The sequence below is a fragment of the Elgaria multicarinata genome, chromosome 3, assembly GCF_023053635.1.
Source record: "Elgaria multicarinata webbii isolate HBS135686 ecotype San Diego chromosome 3, rElgMul1.1.pri, whole genome shotgun sequence".
Lineage (NCBI taxonomy): Eukaryota > Metazoa > Chordata > Lepidosauria > Squamata > Anguidae > Elgaria > Elgaria multicarinata.
Window position 1 is genome coordinate 7,825,319 of NC_086173.1, and position 20,548 is coordinate 7,845,866.

Here is a 20,548-nt window from a genome sequence, read left to right on the forward strand (position 1 = left end):
CAAGCATCCCAGCTCCAGGGATGAAACTTTTTCTCCCCCTCTTTCTCTCTCCCTCTCTGGAGTGACTCTTCTTAAGTTTTGCAGGGCGAATCTATTCCCAGCCCCAGCTCAAATGGTCCCTGCGCCTCCCTCCTTCCACCCTGTACCCCCGGGAGTGTGCGTATGTGAGAGAGAGGGGGGGATGGAGGGAGAGGGGGGAGTGGGGGGGGGGAGAAGAGGATTACCCCGCCTCCCCCTGCTGTCCTGGAGGCGGGGGCAGAAGCCGCTGGGACGCACTGGGCTGGCCAAGCGGCGGCAGGACAACTTGTTGCTGTCGCCGGTGCCAAGCTGAACAGATGAAGCGACTCCACGAAGATCGCGCAGCCCTACTGCTGGGCATCTTCCCCCGGAACCTCAAGAAGCGTTTCGGAGTGAGTCATCTCCCCACCCCCACTCCCTTAAACTCCCTCCTGACCCCCAACTTCTCCACCTCCTTTTGAGCCCTCAAATCCTCCTCAGCCCCTAAATCTAAGCCCTCTCCTGGTGCACGCAGTAAGCCTGTGTGCACCAGTGGCTGGGGAACATGGGTGGGAGGTTTCCGTGGCACCATGTCCTGCTTGTTCATCCCTGGCCGATGGCTGGCTGGCCACTGTGTGAACAGAGCGCAGGACTAGATGGACCCTTGGTCTGATCCAGCAGAGACCTTCTTATGTTCTTATGTTCCTCCTTCGCTTTGCTTCGCTCCTTGCTTAGAAGAACCACCACGTCCTCGTCCTCGTCCTCCTCCTCCTCCTCCTCCCAGGTCTGAGCTGTTGCCCTAGTTTTAACAGCTACAGTCAGAAAGTCAACAGGTGCAGCTTTTCCTTAATAAGGAGATATAGTTTTTCTCTTATTACTATATCTTTATGATTGGCTGGGAGGGGGAGGACAGGTGTAAGGAAAGAAGGAGCTACGGTGGTGGTGGCTGTGGTGGCCCCATCCAGGAAAAAAAGTGGCGGCCAATGGAAGCCAGGGGCTCCAATTTTGGTGGGGTTGTGAATCCATTCTGGGTTTTAAACAAAACCAGCCAGAACTCTAAGGAAGCCATCCAAATGGCTGAACCCCAGCCCCAAAATGGGTTCAGCACTTTGGATAGTTCCTTTAGAGTTCTGGCTGGTTCTGACCAAAACCCAGAATGGATTCACAGCCCCATCAAAATCAGAGCCACTAGCCTCTACTGGTGGCAGCTGACCATTTCCTCTATCCGAAGAAGTCAGGTTATCAAATCCCTCCCCCCCCCCACCACCACCACCTACACACCCTATTTCTTACACATCCCAGCTTTCTCCTTTTCCCCCACTAAGGTGCTTCAACAAGTTTCCACTCTGCCTCTTCCCCTGGCCATGCTTGGTCCATCTCCACTATCTCCCATCTCACACAGAGGAGGGGCGGGATCTCTTCTCAATCATCCCAGAGTGCAGGACACGGAATAACGGGCTCAACTTACAGGAAGCCAGATTCCGGCCAACCAGTTACCTAGGGAGGTTGTGGGCTCTCCCACACTAGAGGCATTCAAGAAGCAGCTGGACAACCATCTGTCAGGGATGCTTTAGGGTGGATTCCTGCATTGAGCAGGGGGTTGGACTCGATGGCCTTGTAGGTCCCTTCCAACTCTGCTGTTCTATGCTTCTAAGAGCATCATCCCACGTACCTGTTTCCTCGAATTATCCCCTACAGTGCTAAGCTGTTGCCGTTGTTGTTGTGTTGCTACCGGGCGGCAAGATCCTTTGAATACCAAGAAACGGGTTAAGGGGGGAAATGTAAAAAAAATCATAAAAAATCAACGAATGACCCACTCCGATTCAAATTTGGTATGCTTAAAGCTCTCCTTAATATCTATTACTGCGCCAATTTTGACGTCTTTATCTTTAAAGCTTACGCAAATGTAAGCATTTGTTTAATTTTTCTTCAAATCCTGCTCCTGCGCCCCGGTGGCCGCTCGGATGATACGCTCGAAAACTAGCATCAAAATACGGCGAGTCTTTTGCCTTTATAGCACAATTAAAGCAGGATGCATGGGAGTACTTCACAATCAAAGCAGATTATAAGCTGGAAAACATCAGAGTCCTTTGCACGCAATTCGCAGTGATTGCACAGTATAACGCTGGTGTGATGAAGCTCTAAGAGACCTGAAAGCCTCAGAATCCCAACCCTAATGCTTTTTACACTCAAGAGGAGAAGCAAATCAACACTTACTTCCAACCCCACCCAGGAGGAAACCATCAGTCCAGTCCAGTCCAGTCCTCCAGCACTGCAGTCCAGCAAACTGCCTGTCAAGGCCTGTAGTAGCCTATCCTCTCCATCCCATGAATGGGTGAACCTAAATCCTGGCAACCCTCAATTTCTCATTTCTCATCAGGGCTGAGTGGCCATAGATGCAGTGCATTGGAAGGAACCCCATGGCTCATCTCGTCTTCTGCTTTGATCCTTAAGCATCCCCTGACATTTGGTTATCCAGACTTTCCTCAGTTGGGACCACTTCAAAGTGTGTTCCTGCATATGACAGCAAAGCATCTCTTGGAGATTTGTCTACATGTGAGAATGTTGTTAGTGCTGCTGGATAGAAACGTACGTATTACATAGCAAGTGTAGGCATTACACTATAATATTACAGATACTGGGAATGCAAAAACTGCTTCTCTGTGCCATGTCTGGAAAAAAGCAAAAGGAAGGAGATTTGGTAACTAGCAACTTGTTGCACAGTTGAACTGCAAAGTTAAGCTTTTGTAACTGAATTCTATGCAAATGTTTAGTTTCTAAAATGAGAAGGTTTGGGGTTCAAGATCCAAGCTGTTCCTTTAAGCCCTGGAAGCCTTATTTCAGGCACATAGGAACTGGTTACTCAAATACATTTTTGCATTGCTGCTGTTTTTATCTTGGCTATGCTTTTATGTTGTATTTTATATTATTTATTTATTTATTTATTTATTTATTTATTTATTTTATTACATTTATTATATACCGCCCCACAGCCAAAGCTCTCTGGGCGGTTTACAACAATTATGGTTTTATACTGTTGTTTTGTTTTGAATTGTCTTAATTTTGTGAACCGCCCAGAGAGCTTCGACTATTGGGCATTATAGAAATGCAATAAATAAATAAATAAATAAATAAATAAATAAATATGCACTCTGCACATGCTCAGAGGAGATTTCACCTATATCATTGGCTGTGGAACTTATAGCAGGTTTCTAGGGTTAGGTTCTAGCCACCCTTGGGTCAAACTATGCCCCGATTCTATATGTCCAAACTCATGCCTACGTCTCTCTCTTTTTTTCCAAATTCAAAATTACACTGAAAAAAGCTATGTAATTTAAGAACAATTGTTATACATGTATGCCAATGCCTCATAATAAGGAGGCCAATGGTCTAAACACAAGACAAAGACAGGGGATAAAACATGTTCAAGCAAAAGAGATTTGTGCCTCTGGCATGCTTGCTTAGACCCATTTAATTGTTTGGAACAATAAGCAATCACTCCATACGGAGAATCATTGAGTTGGCATGAAATATATGTGAGGAATAATCACACATGTGGCCTGATGCTCAGGGAGAATCTGGACACATGTCCACGGAAAACCTAAACCCTAATCAAATCTTTGTAATTCCCCTGTAGGCTTTATGGCCTGGCATGTCGTCCAACAACAACTGGAGGGCCACAATTCCCATCAGCTTTGACCATTGGCCATGCTGGCTGGAGCTAATCCGAGTAGGGGTCCAACAATGTCTGGAGGACCAGAGCTCCCTCATTTCTGCTCTATGCTATCAAGAGTGAGCCCTATCCTAAACTCCACCCCCCATCGACTGTAAGCCCTAACGCTCAGTGGTAGAGCATCTGCTCTGGATGCAGAAGGCCCCAGGTTCGATCCCCGGCCTCTCCAGTTAGGGCAGGAGTAACTCGTGCATGAAACCCTGGGGAGCCATTGCTGCCAGTCAGTGTCAATAATAATAATAATAATAATAATAATAATAATAATAATAATAATTTATTTCTTACCTCCCACCTTCCTCCTCCCTCTCCTGCCTTCCTCTCACCTGCCAAAGCCCCCCTAGCTAGAGCCTCCCACACTTTCTCCCACCCTATGTACATGCCACTTGTGAACACTTCTTGAAGTCTCCTTTGTGCTTCTGCCCGGAGCTCAGAACCTCACTTTCCAGCTGCACCGAACATTGCCCCTGGCTTCAGCGACTGCTAGCAGTCCTGCCCTCTGCCCCACCAGCTTAAATGGGCATAAGCTGCCACGGATTTAGCCAAAGGGTAGCAACCCGCTACTGGTTCCACCATGCCTCCCTAGAAGTGTCCCTTACACACCCGAGAAGGGCTGCAAGGGAAGGAGGTCACTTCTTCTTTATTTGGCTTTGCTTTTAATACCTTTTCGAAAGAAGGAACTTTCAAAAGTAGGGTGAGTCACCTGGTTTCAAGGTCCGTGATTATTATACACCACACACCTCCTTTAGTTTTTGCCAGGAAAAAACCCTCACATCTTCCTACCTGGGCCTCCTTATCTGTAATTTGGTAGGCTCCCAAAGGTGCTGCTGTTTCTATCTCTTGTCTCACCCCTTTCTCTCTCTCTCTCTAAGAAATATGTTATTGATTTATCTGATGGCCCAAACTTCAGAACTCTTTTTCAAACTTGTGCATATTTAATGCTGGGTAGTTTGTTCCCTAACCCTAGATGTCTGCAGCTGGTGCTCGCAATTGGCAGGAGGGGAGATTTGATGTGTTGTTATTTACCTTGTTATATCCGATGCCTCTAAGGGGTTTTTCTACACTCTACTAATAAATCAACACAGAGCAGGTTTCAACCCTCCCGTGCACGCACGCACACAAAAACCTCTCCCAAATTCGAAAGCAAGGTTTTCGCCCATCGTTTCTGATCTAACTGTCCCGTCCCCCCAACTCACACACATACACACACACACTTCAGAATTTCAGTGACAAAGTGGAAAACCTACAACCCAACTAACCCTTTGGCTCCTAAAGCCATTGTCTTGCTTTCCATCAAAAATTCATGACAGGGATTTTGTTTACAAATATGAATAAACCCTGATAAATTATATATGCCCGTGAGGCCCTGATATAAATACAATTTCCCCTCTCACAGGCTAAAGAAGGGGAGGGAGATGGCCTTATTTGAGCTGGGTTCATCCTCTCTCTCCCCCCCCGTTTCTACACCTGCCTTTTTTCCTCGGATCGTCCTGGGATCATCCCTGTGTATCCAAATGACACACAGGGCATCCTGGGAGCAGACAGGGATGATCCCTCCATTTTCCTGGGATAATCCTTAGGTGTAGAAAGGGCCTCTCTTTCTCTCTCTCCCTCCTCTCTCCCTCTCTCTTTCCAGCTCTGCTTTTTCATTTCATACAGGGGAGATGTTTAAAATACTTATAATCAGATTTTCTTCAAGGGTACTCGTTGTTGTTTTTAACTTATACATTAGGTGTACGGGAACCTGTAGCCCTCCAGATGAGTGTGTGTGTATGTGTGAGTGTGTGTGTGTGTGTGTGTGTGTGTGTGTGTGCGTGAATCAACATTGGGGAGGCTGAGAAAAGCCTTCAGCAATGGATAATTGTGTGTGTGTATGCGGGTGCGCTCGAATAGATTAGGAATATTAGAAGTACAAAATAAGAATAAGGGTGCTAGAAGTACACAACTTTCAACCTTAAAAGTTTGGAGGATGTGCATTGGGATTATGTGCACATGGAACAGGCCCCGTTCGCCATCTATGGGGGGAAGAGTGTGACTTAAGCAGGATTGATGGTGGTGAACGGCAATTCTTTGCTGAAGATGCCATGGGGAATAGAGAGATTGTGTGGTAGTAGCTGTGTTAAGTTTGTTCTGATGATAAGGGGATGAAACTAGGCTAAGGAAGCCTTCTGGATTGAATCCATGCCGTGTAATGCCTTTATTAGTCCAACTCAAAGATCACAAAAAATGTGAAAGCTTGCACATTTTGGGGGGTGATTATTGAGTTGGACTAATAAAGGTATTACATGATATGGATGTTGGCAATTTCTCTTATGACCAATACAGTTGCCTTTGATTTTTGCTCGACTGAAGTGTATCTTAATTGTGCATATGGTTGTAGGGCTGAGCAAAAATGCTCTCCACCCGGGAGAGCGGAGTGAAATTTGTCAAAAAGTTCATTTTAAAAACTTCTTCAAAAAATAACACTGGCATCAGTAGCAATAGCAGTGCTGGGTTTTTAAAAATAAACAGAACAAGTAAGCGCCGTGTCATGATGCAATAGAATCATAGAATAGAAAAGTTGGAAGGGGCCTATAAGGCCGTCGAGTCCAACCCCCTGCTCATTGCAGGAGTAGAGCCACTCTTGGTGGCTACTGGCTGGCATCCACCATTTTTTTTACCCAAAATGCCTAGAAACCTTGCTATTTATTTATTTATTTATTTATTTCACTTATATACTGCTCCCATAGCCGGGGCTCTCTGGGCGGTTTACAGAAATTCTAAAATTAAGATAAAAACGAGTATATAAAATTTTTAATTCTAAAACACAGAACATACACACATAAAGGGTTAAAAACCATTAAAAACTAAACATGTGGGTGATTAAGATGTGCCGCCACATGCCTGGGCAAAGAGGAGAGTCTTAACCTGGCGCCGGAAAGATAGCAGTGTTGGTGCCAGGCGAGCCTCGTCAGGGAGATCATTCCATAGTCTGGGGGCCACCACCAAAAAGGCCCTGTCCCTCGTTGCCACACTCCGAGCTTCTCTCGGAGTAGGCACCCGGAGGAGGACCTTAGATGTTGAACGTAGTGGCCGCGTATATTCACGTCGGGAGAGGCGTTCCATCAGGTATTGTGGTCCCAAGCCGTATAAGGCTTTATAGGCCAAAACCAGCACCTTGAATTGGGCTCGGAAACATACAGGCAGCCAGTGCAAGCGGACCAGAGCAGGTGTTATATGGTCGAACCTTCTGGTTCCCGAAATTAATCTGGCCGCTGCATTTTGCATGAGCTGCAGCTTCCGAACCGTCTTCAAAGGCAGCCCTACGTAGACTGCATTGCAGTAATCTAACTTGGAGGTTACCAGAGCATGGACAACTGTAGCCAGGTTATCCCTGTCTAGATAGGGGCATAGCTGGGCCACCAACCGGAGTTTGTGCCACTGAGGTCACCTGAGTCTCAAGTGACAATGATGGATCATTCTCTCTTACTGTCAACGATGTCACGCTCTCTCCGGTCAAGGAAGCTCGTAGTCTTGGTTTTATATTTGATTCCTCGCTCTCCTTTACTCCTCATATCGAGGCAGTAGCTAAATCCTGTCGTTTCTTCCTGTATAATATTGCCAGGATTCGACCATTTTTGTCTGTCTCTTCTGCCAAGACTCTCGTTCACGCACTGGTTATCTCTCGGTTGGACTACTGCAACCTTCTTCTCTCTGGCCTTCCTTCATCTCACATCAGTCCGCTGGTCTCTGTCCACCACTCTGCCGCTAAGATCATCTTCTTGGCCCGCCGCTCTGACCATGTCACTCCACTTCTGAAATCTCTTCATTGGCTCCCAATTCACTCCAGAATCCAATATAAACTTCTCCTGTTGACCTTCAAAGCTTTTCACAGTCTAGCTCCTGCCTATCTCTCCTCTCTCATCTCACACTATTCCCCCGCTCGTGCTCTCCGCTCCTCTGATGCCATGCTTCTCGCCTGCCCAAGGACCTCCACTTCCCTTACTCGGCTTCGTCCTTTTTCTTCTGCTGCCCCTTACGCCTGGAACGCTCTTCCAGAACACTTGAGAACTACCAACTCAATCACAGCTTTTAAAACTCAGCTAAAAACTTTTCTTTTCCCTATAGCTTTTAAATATTGAGTTTGTTCTGACTCTATACTGTTAGCTTCACCCTACCCGGTGCCTGTTTACACTTCCCTGTGCCTGTTTGCATTCTCTTTCCCTCCTTATTGTTTACTGCAACTTTATTAGATTGTAAGCCTATGCGGCAGGGTCTTGCTATTTACTGTGTATAATCTGTACAGCACCATGTACATTGATGGTGCTATATAAATAAATAAATAATAATAATAATAATAATAATAATAATAATAATAATAATGGATCTAAAAGAACCCCCAAGCTACGAACCTGCTCCTTCAGGGTGAGTGCAATCCCATCCAGAACCAGTAGAACACCCCCAGACATTCTTCTATTTCTGGGACATACTCAGAGCAGAATGGAACAGTGACTCCTGAGAGGAGCTGCAATACTAAAAGAAATAAAGGTTAAAAACAAAAGAAGAAGAAGGAGGAGGAGGAGGAGGAGGAGAGGAAGAGGAAGAGGAAGAGGAAGAGGAAGAGGAAGAGGAAGAAGAAGAAGAAGAAGAAGAAGAAGAAGAAGAAGAAGAAGAAGAAGAAGAAGAAGAAGAAGAAGAAGCCTCCTCCACAAACTTTTGCAGTATTTCACTCCCCCCCTACCCAAATTGGCATGCCAGTTCTAGGAGGCATGAATCCCCCTGACCCCCTCTAATTCAAGCTGAAAGCTCTCACTTGAGAACTTTCAACTCATCTTTATCTATAGCTGTTGCAAAGCAAGTATTCTGCAAGACTGAGTATTTGTACCAGTTTTCCCCAATGTGGCGCCCTCCAGATGTGTTGGACTTCTACTCCCATAATTCCCAGCCAATGGCCATGCTGGTTGAGAGTCAAGGGAGTTGTAGTCCCAACATATTTATTTATTTATTTATTTATTTATTTATTTATTTATTTATTTATATTTAAAACATTTGTATCCTGCCCTACATCACAAGGATTTCATCTGGAGAGCCCCAGGATGGGGGAGGACATAGAAGAGAAGCTAGTGCGCTATACTGTACATGTGCACCTGCTACCAATATTTTAAAAAGGCACTTCCAAATTTTCTCCCAAAGACCAAAAAAGAGGGGGGGAGGGAGGGAGAGAGGAGAGGAGGAGGAGGAGGAGGAGGAGACAGATGCCAGAAAACAGGGGACTCTCCCTAGAAAAGAGGGCATGTACACAAATGGTTAACTGCTAACTCCTCAGGAAAAAAAGGGGGTGTCTGTGAAGTGAGTGGGAACTGGTGTAGCAAAGCCTGCAGAAGAGATTCCTGACACACCATCCATTATCCACAATCAGCTGTTGTTGCACCATCCATGTAGATCAGCATTTTCACCTTGCAACAGCTTCTCCCGCTGCTGTGCGGTTGCGCTTCCCAGGGTGCCCAACTGCCTCGGCCTGTGATTAATGCCAACTCCACATCTAATGCCAGCTGAGCAAAAAAATGCCTCACAACCCCAGAACTCTGTTGGTGGGACAGAACTGGAGCACAAATGTGCCGTTCTGGCAAAGCAAAGACTTGAGAGGAGGAGGAGGAGGAGAAGCAGCAGTGGCGGCCGCAGTGTAGTCCAGTGGTTATGAATGCTGGGTAGGTCACTTTCTCAGAGTAGCTGCAGAGACAGAATAGCTTTCTCACATCAAGGTTGGTCCTACCACCTGGAATCCATTACCACAAGAGGTAGTGACGGCCACCAATTTGGATGGCTTTAAAAGGGGGTTGGATAAATTCCTGGAGGAGGAGGGCTATCAATGGCTACTACATGATGATGATGATGATGATGATGATGATGATGATGATGATGATGATCCCGCCTTTTCACCAGTACTCATGGCTATGTGCTACCTCCAGTTATCACAGGCAGTAAGCCAGTTGCTGGGGAACATGGTTGGGAGGGTGCTGCTTCACTGTGTCCTGCTTTTGGTCCCTGGTCGACAGCTGGTTGGCCACTGTGTGAACAGAGCTGGTGAAATTCCCTCTTCATCACAACAGTTAAAGCTGCAGGAGCTATACTAGAGTGACCAGATTCAAAAGAGGGCAGGGCACCTGCAGCTTTAACTGGTGTGATGAAGAGGAAATTTCACCAGGTTCCCCATATATACAAATGACACCTGCTGAAATGTCCTTTTCAATGCAACTGTTAAAGATACAGGAGCCCTGTCCTCCTTTTCATAGGGTCACCCTAAGAAAAGTCCCACAAGCAGTCACTCTAAGGCCGTAGCTAGACCTAAGGTTTATCCCTGGATCGTCCAGGGGTCAAACCTGTTCATCTAGGTGACACACAGGGGATCCAGTGCTCAGGCAGGGGCAAACCCTGGATGATCCCAGGATAAATCTTAGGTCTAGCTGTGGCCTAAGTCTTTTCCCAATTAGGCCATTCCCTACACTCTAGGGAGGTGCCATGCGCCAAGCTGGAGCACTTGCTCAGTGTGGACTACGCTGACTGGCAATGGCTCCGCACAGTCACAGCCAGGTCTTTATCCCCAGCTCTACCTGAAGATGCTGAGACCTTCTGCTTGCAAAGAAACTGAAATACAAGAACCCTTGACAAGGGTGAAGCCAGATGATTTCCTCCTTTCCACCCACTTCTGCCTTTTTATTCATTCTCTTTGGGCTGCATTTGCATTTGCATTTGGTTATTATATCAAAGGTTGCCATTCTACTTTCTGCCCATGTAATTGTGGGGCTGAAGTTAGAAAGAAGCGGATGCTTCCCCTAAGGCTGTTTCCTGTGCTTCCTTAAGGAGGCCTACCTCACATTGGAAATCAAGTGGTATTGCTTCTCTGTGGCCTTAACCGGTACATTATAGTTAGGGTGACCAACTGTCAGGATTTCCCCGGATTTGTCCTGGTTTTTGTTCTTTCCACGGTGTCAGGGGGGATTTTCTATAATTTCCAATAATGTCCTGGAATGACACACCTTTCCCTTTAAGGCTGCCATTGGCATGGCAGGAGGGAGTGACATGCTTTCTTGAGGCACATCATTCCCCCACCCCGAGCTCCAATTGAGGTCTTAAAGGGGAAAGTGGGTCATGCGTGGACATTATAGAAAAGGCCCCAATTGGAGTGGATGGTGGTGGTGCAGAATGAAACCCTTTCCCCTCCTCCACTCCAATCGGGTTCTTTAAGGTGGCGGGGGAATAACGTACTTTCTGCAGGACTCAGAAAGCTGCTTCCACACACACACACTAGGTGTCCTCTTTTTTGGTTTCCCAAATATGGTCACCCTAATTATAGTGCTGTAAACTCCCTGTGACTACCAGCAGCGATAGCAGCATCCTATCTGATGATCAGGGCTGGTGTCAAAGGTAGGCATGGTCAGGCACCTGTCGAGGGCCCGTACCTCAGCAGGGGCCCAAAGACAAGAGATCCATGGACTTACTCCTCCTCTTCACTGCAGCTGCCTGTCGCTGTGGCCCAGGCAATGGTGGTGGGGAGAAGGAGGAGCAGGAGAGGCCACGGCCTGCTTGCTCCCTGGCTCTCTACCTCTCAAGCAAGCAAACTGTAGCAATGATGAAAAAGGAGAAGGAGTAACAGCAGCTGGTGATAATGGCAGTGAGAAGGTAGACGCACTGAGGGAGGGACCCCTAGAGGGTGCATCGCCTAAGAGCCCTCCAAAACCTGGAGCCGGCACTACCAATGACATTTGCTCAGACATTTTCGATTGCCTTCCAGAAGTTTTGGACTTCAATTCCCATCAGCCCCAGACAGGATGACTAATGGGAATGCTGAAAGTTGTCGTCTGGAGTATCTGGAGGGCAACAGGTTGTGGAAGGCTGTTCTATTGTGTCCTTTAATAACCAGTACCATTTAACTAAGCGCTAGCTTACCACAATGGGCGTGTAAGCACGTGGGGAGTTGGTCCTCTTTAGAGTCCGGAAAACACTGCAAACTACCCGTGCAGAACCGTGACGTCGGAAAATCAGCCTATACCTTTAAATGTGAACACATGGGAAATGTCACGTGTGACGCAGCCCTCGTATTTTGTTAGGTGATATCGCAATTTGGAGATACTTTCTGCAACAACACTTTGAGCTCCTTCACACCAGTAGTTTATCACACACTCGCCATGCCTGGTACGTGGATTTGCAGCCAGGTACTCACATGACATCGTCCCTGTCCTGCACTCATCTTGCCCCTTCCCCCCTTGCTGCGTTTTATTTTGCTGCGGGGAAAGTCTGGGTTATTTTCCCCTCTCGCTTTTTCCTTTGTTGGGGGGCGTGTCCTAATGGAGTCTTGCTGACAAAAGGGGAGGGTGGGGCAGTTCTCCTCCTCCAGCACGTCATTGTAGGGACTTGTTAGTCGGTTGAATGGACTTTTTAGTGCTCCAAGCCCCCTCCATTGCCCGCAGAAACGGAGCCTAGATGAAACCTTAAATCAGTAATCACTAGGTAACAAAGCCAGAGCGGTGGGGTGGTGGAAGAGCCCATGCCCATCCGAATACCACAACCAATGAACTGGAGGAGGAAGGAGAAGGAACGGGGTGGAGTAGAAGGGAGAGGGAGCCCTTGCAGCGCTTATGAAACGGAGGTAAAAAATGCAGAGACAAACCAGAGGGGAAAAAATAGGTGTGATGGAGCCCTTTGAAAGACTTATGCTTGGCAGAGGGGACGTACATTCTCTGCAATCCTGGAGAACAAGGAAGCGGTTGGGGAGATGTGCCAGGACCGTGTTCTTCTGAACTCTGTATGGTTCACATCCCCACTACCACAAAGCCATAGCGGCCTCCTTCCAGGTAGCAGCCCAATTCATGTGTTTATCCCCAGTGACTCACCCATCCTCAGACGTTTCCCCAGTATTAATAACCCAGAAGGTGCCAGCAGCAGATGGTGAGATGCGTCTGTAATCCCTGACTCTCCACAGAGGTGCCAGCAGTCCCCAGGACTGTGGCGTCATTCTTGATTATCCGGTGCATTTCGGCTAGCAGCCCCTGCCAGGTCTACCTGGCACAGGGCCGGCACACAGTGCAAAAAGGGAAATCATTATTTCCCAACAACTCTAACCTCCTGAATCACAACGGGCATCTGCTGAAACTTGGATACGCCAAACATTGTGAGGTGGGGAGGGGAGTGCCTGGAACAGAGCATGCTGAGATGTTTGAAGAGAATGGGGAAGAGGTAGGATGTTGCACACAAAGCAGTTGAGGGCTCAGTGTAAGATAAATTATTCTGGAATCCTGAGCTCCATCAGATGAGCATTTTATTGCACGCTCGTTACTGGGTACTCACCGATTTTGTCTGCCTCCCACATGCCTCCCGCCCCTTCTACTAGTTTTCTTTGTGCCACAAAAAAAAATACCCCAGTAAGTCCAACTTATTTTTAAAGATGGAAGTTGCCGCTATCTCCTGCTGTGTGCAGGAGAAGCAGCGGGATTAAAAAGGCACCTTGAATGAGCCACGTGCCCGTTGTTTACTTCCTCTTTCAAAAGAGGAAGTAATGAGGGACAAACACGTGGGCGGAGAAGTGACGGTAAGCAAACGCGATTTCCCCCTGTGTGATGTTGCTCCATAATTCTGTTTTCCGTTGGGAGGAGATGAGACTGAAGTGTGAGTGGCAATAAATCCTAGGTATCCTGACTGCTGAGCCCTCTCTTGCCCCTCGATTATATCAAGTATCTGTAGTTGATCCCTGCCTCTCTTCTACATCAATGTCAAGCTTCTAATCCTTATGTTTAAAGTTTTCTGCTATTATTATTATTATTATTATTATTATTATTATTATTACATTTATATCCTACCTTTTTTCCCTCTTGCAAGGAACTCAAGGCAGCTTACATAGTCCTCCTCCTCCTCCTTTTATCCTCACAACAACCCTGTGAGGTAGATTAGACTGAGAGTCACTGACTGGCTCATAGTCACACAGTGAGCTTCATGGCCAAGTAGGGACTAGAACCTGGACCTCCTGAGGCCCAGTCCAACACTCTCTCCATTACACCACACTGGCCTTATACCTTCCACAAAGTCAGACCCTTTGAACAGCTACATATATATCTTTCCTCAGGGCTGGCATCAAGAGTAGGCATGGTTTGGCACATGCTGAGGGTCCAGAGATCAGCAGGGACCCACTGACCAGAGCCCCCTGGACTTGCTCCTCCTCTTCACCATTGCGACCTCCTTGTTTACCTGCCTCTCACTCTGGACCAATGAGAAGAAGGAGCAGTAAATGCCCCTGTCTACTTGCACTCCGGCCCCTTCATGTCTCCTTCTTATGCACTCTGCATTGCACAAGCTCATCTGCCATCTTCTCTATGGCTTCTTCTTCTTAATGACTTGCTAGTTCCATGTTTTCTACCATATGCCTGCAATAGCTTCCAGTCTTTCTTGAGGCATGTTCAGTTCACCTTAAAGCACTTCAGCACCTTGATAAAACTACAATTCCCAGCATTCCTTTTATGGGAAGTCTTCAGGTCACTGCCCTTCTCAGAAGTCGCCCTTCTTTACTGAAATGTCCCCATTGCCCTCTGAGCCGCCATTGCATTCTCCGTCTCCCGTCTTCGCTACTCATTTGCCAAGGCTACTTCATACAGATGTTTAGGTGTATATGTAAAGAGTGAACAGAGCAAGACTGTGCATGCTAGACATGAGTCTCACATACGTCCACATATCAGGGATCCCAAGTTCCACCTTCATTCTCCATCTCAGGCGTCATAGTAAAGTATATTTTTAGTTCTTGGAGCAGGTACAGACAATGATCCTGTTCAGAAGACACCTTAAACCATGGATTTAACCACAGTGGTTAAGCCAGAAAGCCAGCCTGTATTCAGAAGACACCTTAAACCATGGCTTTAACCACAGTGACTAAAGCAAAAAGCCTTATTCATCGTGGTTAAAGCCATGGTTTAAGGTGTCTTCTGAACTAGGGTGACCATATGAAAAGGAGGACAGGGCTCCTGTATCTTTAACAGTTGTATTGAAAAGGGAATTTCAGCAGGTGTCATTTGTATATAAGGAGAACCTGGTGAAATTTCCTCTTCATCACAACAGTTAAAGGTGCAGGTGACCTGCCCTCTTTTAAATCTGGTTACTCTAGTATAGCTCCTGTAACTTTAACTGTTGTGATGAAGAGGGAATTTCACCAGGTTTTCCATATATACAAATGACACCTGCTGAAATTTCCTTTTCAATACAACTGTTAAAGATACAGGAGCCCTGTCCTACTTTTCATATGGTCACCGTATTCTGAACACGGCCTGGCTTTCTGGCTTAACCAAGGTGGTTAAAGCCGTGGTTTAAATTGTCTTCTGAAGAGCGCCATTGTAGTCCTGATGTAAAACTTGCTAAAACAGCAACAGCTTGAGTACCCCATGATAATCATAATTTTGCAACTAATTCTGCTACAAAGGGGGGGGGGGACCTGCTCCAGGGATGGGGAATGAGGCTGATTTAGAAGTGCTCTCACTAAGGATGAGATGGGACCTTTCTTGGTGACATCACAGGCTGTCGACCAATCAGCATTGTGCACAGCCAGCTTCTGCTGCATCCTTGCCAAACAGCCTTTGCTGGAGCTCAGCAACTGAAAAGAAAGGGGACTTGTGGATGACATGCACGGAGGACATTTTTAAATCAGCTGCATTGTTTTAAAAATGTTTATTTTGTCTTCACCTTCTGTCTCCAGTGGCACATCTCGAATTGCCTCTGAGAGCTCTTTGGTCAGTCCCACTTCTCTTTCCCCATGGATCCCACAGACAGAGTTTTCACTGCCTAGGTTCCTAAGCCCGTCAAATAGACAGCCCGTAATAGTCTTTCCCAATCAGTAAACCCACGTTTACGTGGTTGCTTTGCTCCCCACCCTTCCCTCCCTCCCAAATCCCTCCCAGGTTCCACTCTGTGTTCTGGGGCAGGCAATGTTTTGTTTTGCTTTTATGGAAGTTGTTAGGAATATAAACACCTGGCTATTTAGTTTCCTAGATGCCGGGGCTGGGGGTGGACGGACCGGGAGGTTCATTATGCCTCAAACACCTAGCTGGGCACGAGGGGGCAGTGCAATTTGGGAAAGGTCAAGCGGCTGCTGTATCTGCTCGGATTGAGGCTTTGCACCTTCCGCCTCCTGGGGATTCATATAGCAGGCTGGAAAGGAAATTACCTTGGAATTGGATACAAAAGCGGCTGCTGTACAGGGCAGCTTCGCTAAATAGGGACGGTAGCTGGGGCCCAAGAGCCACGCAAACATAAGCATTCTGGCGTGTGTGTGTGTGTGTGCACATATGTGCGTGCTGCCGGGAGTGGGAGAGGAGAAAAGCTGTTGCAGGAAAGAACCCACAAATCCAAACCCGGTCACCAGTCAGAGCAATCAGCACTCAACGTCAGGTTTGTTATTACCGTATTTCTTCGATTCTAAGACGCCATCGATTGTAAGATGCACACTAATTCCAGTGCCACCAACAGAAAAAAAAGCTTTTATTCTAAGAAATAATAAACACACCCGTGATTCTAAGAGGCACCCCGTTTTTAGAGATGTTTATATGGGGGGGGGGGGAGCGTGTCTTAGAATCGAAGAAATACGGTATATGGCTGTAGAACAGGACTTAGTTCTTACGAAAATTGGAAGTGATACGTCAGACCAGGACTGGGCAGTGTTTAAAAAGCCTGTAAAACTTGTCTGACCAGAGACAACAGTGACCCCGTTCAGACGACACGCTAAGACACGATGGTTAAGCATTTTGAGCTAAACGTTATGGCTTAGCGTGTCATGTGAACTAGGGGTGTGCACGGACCCCCCGATCCGCTTCTCTTCCAGATCCGCAATTGGCAGATCGGGCCGCTTCGCTCCGCCCCGCTCTGCCTATAGTCCGCTCCGCTGCGGAGCTCCGGATCCGGATCGGAGCTCCGCTTCGCCCCCCCCCCATAGGCTTGCATTGAAATCCAAAAAAGTCTACAACTTTTTTCTGTTAAAGTTAGAAACCTCAAGTTTGGCACCATGACACCTCATGGATGTATACACATGCATGCCAAGACTCAAGCCAATCCAAGCGTCCCCTGATTTTGGGGGAAATTTTGAAAATCGGACACCCCATTTTCAGACATGGACTGTTCTCCGACAATTTGACAGATAAAAAAATTGGAAGTGGGCACCCTCACAGATGCCATCTAGATCCACAATCATGCCAAGTTTCAAGCAAATCCCATCATCCCCTGATTTTTGGCGGAGCTTAAACCTCTAACGCACCACCCATAACCCCAATTCCCCTTTCGATATCTCCGTCAATTTTCACGTTAGAAACCTCAAACTTGGCACCATGATAGATTATCCACGGATACACATGCATGCCAAGACTCAAGCCAATCCCATCATCCCCTGATTTTTGGGGAATTTATGAAAATCAGACACCCCAGTATCTCAGGGATTTAAAGCTGCAGACAGCTCAATGGGGCCATTTCAAAGTAAATCCCAACATGCCATGAATTGGGGAGGAGATAAACCTATATGAATCTTCTTCCACACTTGAAAAATTGATTTGGAACTTCCAAAAGTCTAAGTGAACGCAGGAAGGACTTATCCCCTGAGTCAAAGCAAGACACACACAAACCATCCCTGCGAGGCGGGCAGGGGAGGAGGGAGGGAAGGCAGGCAGGCAGCAGACATTTCTGGGGGCATAAGGAAGTGAGCCAAGGATAATTTCAAAGCCAGTAATGCAAACCATCCCTGTGAGGTGGGAGCAGCACAGAGAGATGCCTTTTCTTTTGCATCCCATAACTAGGAGGCTAGGAGGATAAGAGTAAAGCTTTGTGATCCTTGCTTCAGAGTTGATTGACTGCACTGTGATCACATCCATTACTAAACAACAAAATAATAATGTTAATAATTAATACTAATTAATATTAATAGCAACAACAACAACAACAACAATAAGGAGTTGAACCACAATGAAAGCCTGCCTGACTTCACTGAAGAGGAAAAGCCAGGAGAGTTTGGGCTATGGGGTGTAAATATAAAATGGAATAAATAAGTAAATAAACAAAGGAGGGGTAGAATTAAAAGCAGCAGTGTTGCTGAATAAACAACAGGAAGAATTTTTTTAAAAAGGCTATATCTGTCTTTTACCAGTAAGAGGGAAGTGGATGTGCCCAGGGGGAGGGGGAACTGTGCGAATTTTGACTGGCCCTGTCTAGGAACCAGTCTTTAAGAAGCGACCTGCCACTTCAACTCATGACAGGCATTAGTCTCCACTGGCTAAGCTTTGGAGGATTCTGATTACCCTCCAATGGCAGGAGTGTGCACTGGGGATGTCCACATGCCCTAGGAGACCTCATCCCCTTGCACCACATCTATTCAGTTGTTCACCAAGGTTAGGGTGGGTAGCAGTGCTGTGTTTCCTATCTGTTATTTATTTGCTTAGTATATGATTTCAGGTTGTGTTTGTGCATTTGGTGGGGCTACTGTTTTAAAAAACACTGGGAAAAGTCCATTCAGACTAAGAAAGAGAAGTTTCCCAGTATCCCAAGTTACCCGTTTTGCCTATCCCCTCCTCCAACTTTGGGATCATGTGATCATGACTCTGCCTCTCAGCACTTCAAAAAGGTACCTCTCCCGCTTTTTTTACCCGATTTTTCCAAAAATTATAGCAAGCGAACCGCACCACGCAGAGAGCTGAGAGTAGGCTCAAAATGACCCCCAGCCACGACTCTCTAAGCACAAGAAGTTTCAGAAAGATAGCTTAAAAAAAACAACACAGTTATCCCCTATTCTTTTCTGCAATGCAATCCTGTGGGCGAAATTTTCCAAAATGGCGATCGGATCGCGCCGCGAAAAGAGAAGCGCTCCGCCTATGGGTGCTTCTCTTCGCCATGCTTCTAAGGGTCTGCGGTCCGCTTCTACTCCGCCTCTGGGCAAGGCGGAGCAGGCCAATTCGCTTCTGATTCTCCGATTCTAATCGGAGCGGAGCACATCCCTAATGTGAACCATTCCTAACTACGGTGGCTACATAACACTGGTTTAAACATGCTCACTAACCATTTGGTGCAAAAGGGTTAGGGACCTAACCATGGCTAAGTGTGTTGTCTGAACAGGCCCAGTGGGACTTAAAAAATGAGTGTGTAAGGGCAACGATACATCTGATGCAGGAGTAGGCAAGCTGACTCCCCCCAGATGGTTTAGACTACAGCTCCCATACTTCCTGAGCATTGGCCATGCTGGCTACGGTCTGATGGGAGTTGTAGTCCAAAACATCTGGGGGGCGTCAGGTTGCCTACCCCTGCATCAGAGATATCTTTGCCATTATGTCTTCATTTTTTTAGTCCCGCTGTTGTCTCTGGTCTGGTCAGATCAATTTGGCAGGCTTTTTAAAAAAACACTGCCCAAGTCTGCAAAACCTATTTACCAGAGGCAATAGTAGGATGAGGGGCACACAACAAACATTCATGTTTTTTCTCTCTTTATCACTCTCAACAGTTTGAGAGAAGAAAAAGAAACCGAGGGCATGGCTAGACGGGGCGATATCCCAGGGATCGGCCAGGATCACGCCCTGTGCATAGGGGATCCCAGCGGCAGGGAGAGATGATCCCTCCCTTGCCCTGGGATAACCGGGACGGCTTTAATCTCATTTTTCCCCGCAGTCTTGGGATCATTATTATTATTATTTATTTATTTATATAGCACCGTCAATGTACCACGGGAGGTGTGGGCTGCCATCCCGGTTTCGTCCCAGCTCCTCGCAAGTAACCGCCAGGAGCCACGAACAGGGCATGTGGCACGGAGCTCCATGCCCAACAGAGGTGGGGTGGAGGGAGCAGGAGGGTTTGTTCTTTTAAATACCTTTTTCGTTGGAGTGGTCCTGAGCTCATTTTCAATAAAAAAAATATATGGCAGGCACCACGTCGTCTTCCTCCCGGGACATTGCACACTGCATGTAGACTGAGAGGGAGGATCTCATGATCACCATATCGCGAGATCCTCCGACCTCCACAGGTAGGTCTAGCCATACCCCAAGTCACCCTCCATGGGGCCTCTCCCTTAGTGAGATTACCTTCTCATTGTCTTGGACCTCATCCTTTCCCTCATCATTGCTATCACATCTTTGCTCGACAGGCAGAGAGCCAAGGAGCAAGTAGGCTGGGCACTCCTCTTTCTCACCATCACTGCAGTCTGGGTGAGAGGCAGGCAGGTGAACAAGGAGGATGCAGTGGTGAGGAGCAGGAAGAGCAAGTCCAGGGGGCTCTGGTCAGTGGGCCCCTGCTGGCCCTTGGCCTGTGCCCAGCCATGCCTATCCTTGATGTTGGCCTTGAGATATATGAGGGGGATGGAGGAGAATGCAGGGTGAACAAGGGGAGTCAATGGTGGGTAAGTGGATGGAGAAAAATCAATCTGAGTTGGATGGAGAGGTGTGTATGAAAGGTAGTTAAGTGTATTGCCGAAAATAATGGCTTTAATTTAGCAAACAAAGGTGCTCATCTCCCCAGTCTAACCTCCGCTCCATCAGTTACATCACTGTTGACAAAATGCCCCCACGTTACCATTTTTCTAAGGGCTCAGCAGGCGGAGGGAGAAAAAAGATGAGCTTCCTTCTTCCAGCCTTCCCCACTCACTCACCCCTGGCTCCACTATGCAACGTTAAAAGGCTCTGCTCTCTCCCTCGTCACCCCCAGCCTGCAAAGTGTGGGGAGTGGCGAGCGATTTCTCTTGCCCAGATCCAATTCCTCCCCGAGACGTGGCTATTTTTCTCCCCCTCTTTTAATTCAGTCACTCAAACTGACAGCTACACTGTGTACTAGAACTGGGCTACACGATTG

The 20,548-nt window shown here is 47.1% G+C and overlaps 1 protein-coding gene across 1 annotated transcript in view; it reads left to right on the top strand.

Annotated features, from left to right (window-relative positions):
• The first annotated feature begins 291 nt into the window (after window positions 1–291).
• NDUFA4L2 (NDUFA4 mitochondrial complex associated like 2) overlaps window positions 292–20,548 on the top strand; it is a 46,002-nt gene continuing 25,745 nt past the window's right edge. Inside the window, exon 1 of the mRNA XM_063119247.1 lies at window positions 292–410. Coding sequence (XP_062975317.1) covers window positions 336–410 — 75 coding nt within the window. The 5' untranslated portion in view covers window positions 292–335. The remainder of the gene's footprint in view (window positions 411–20,548) is intronic.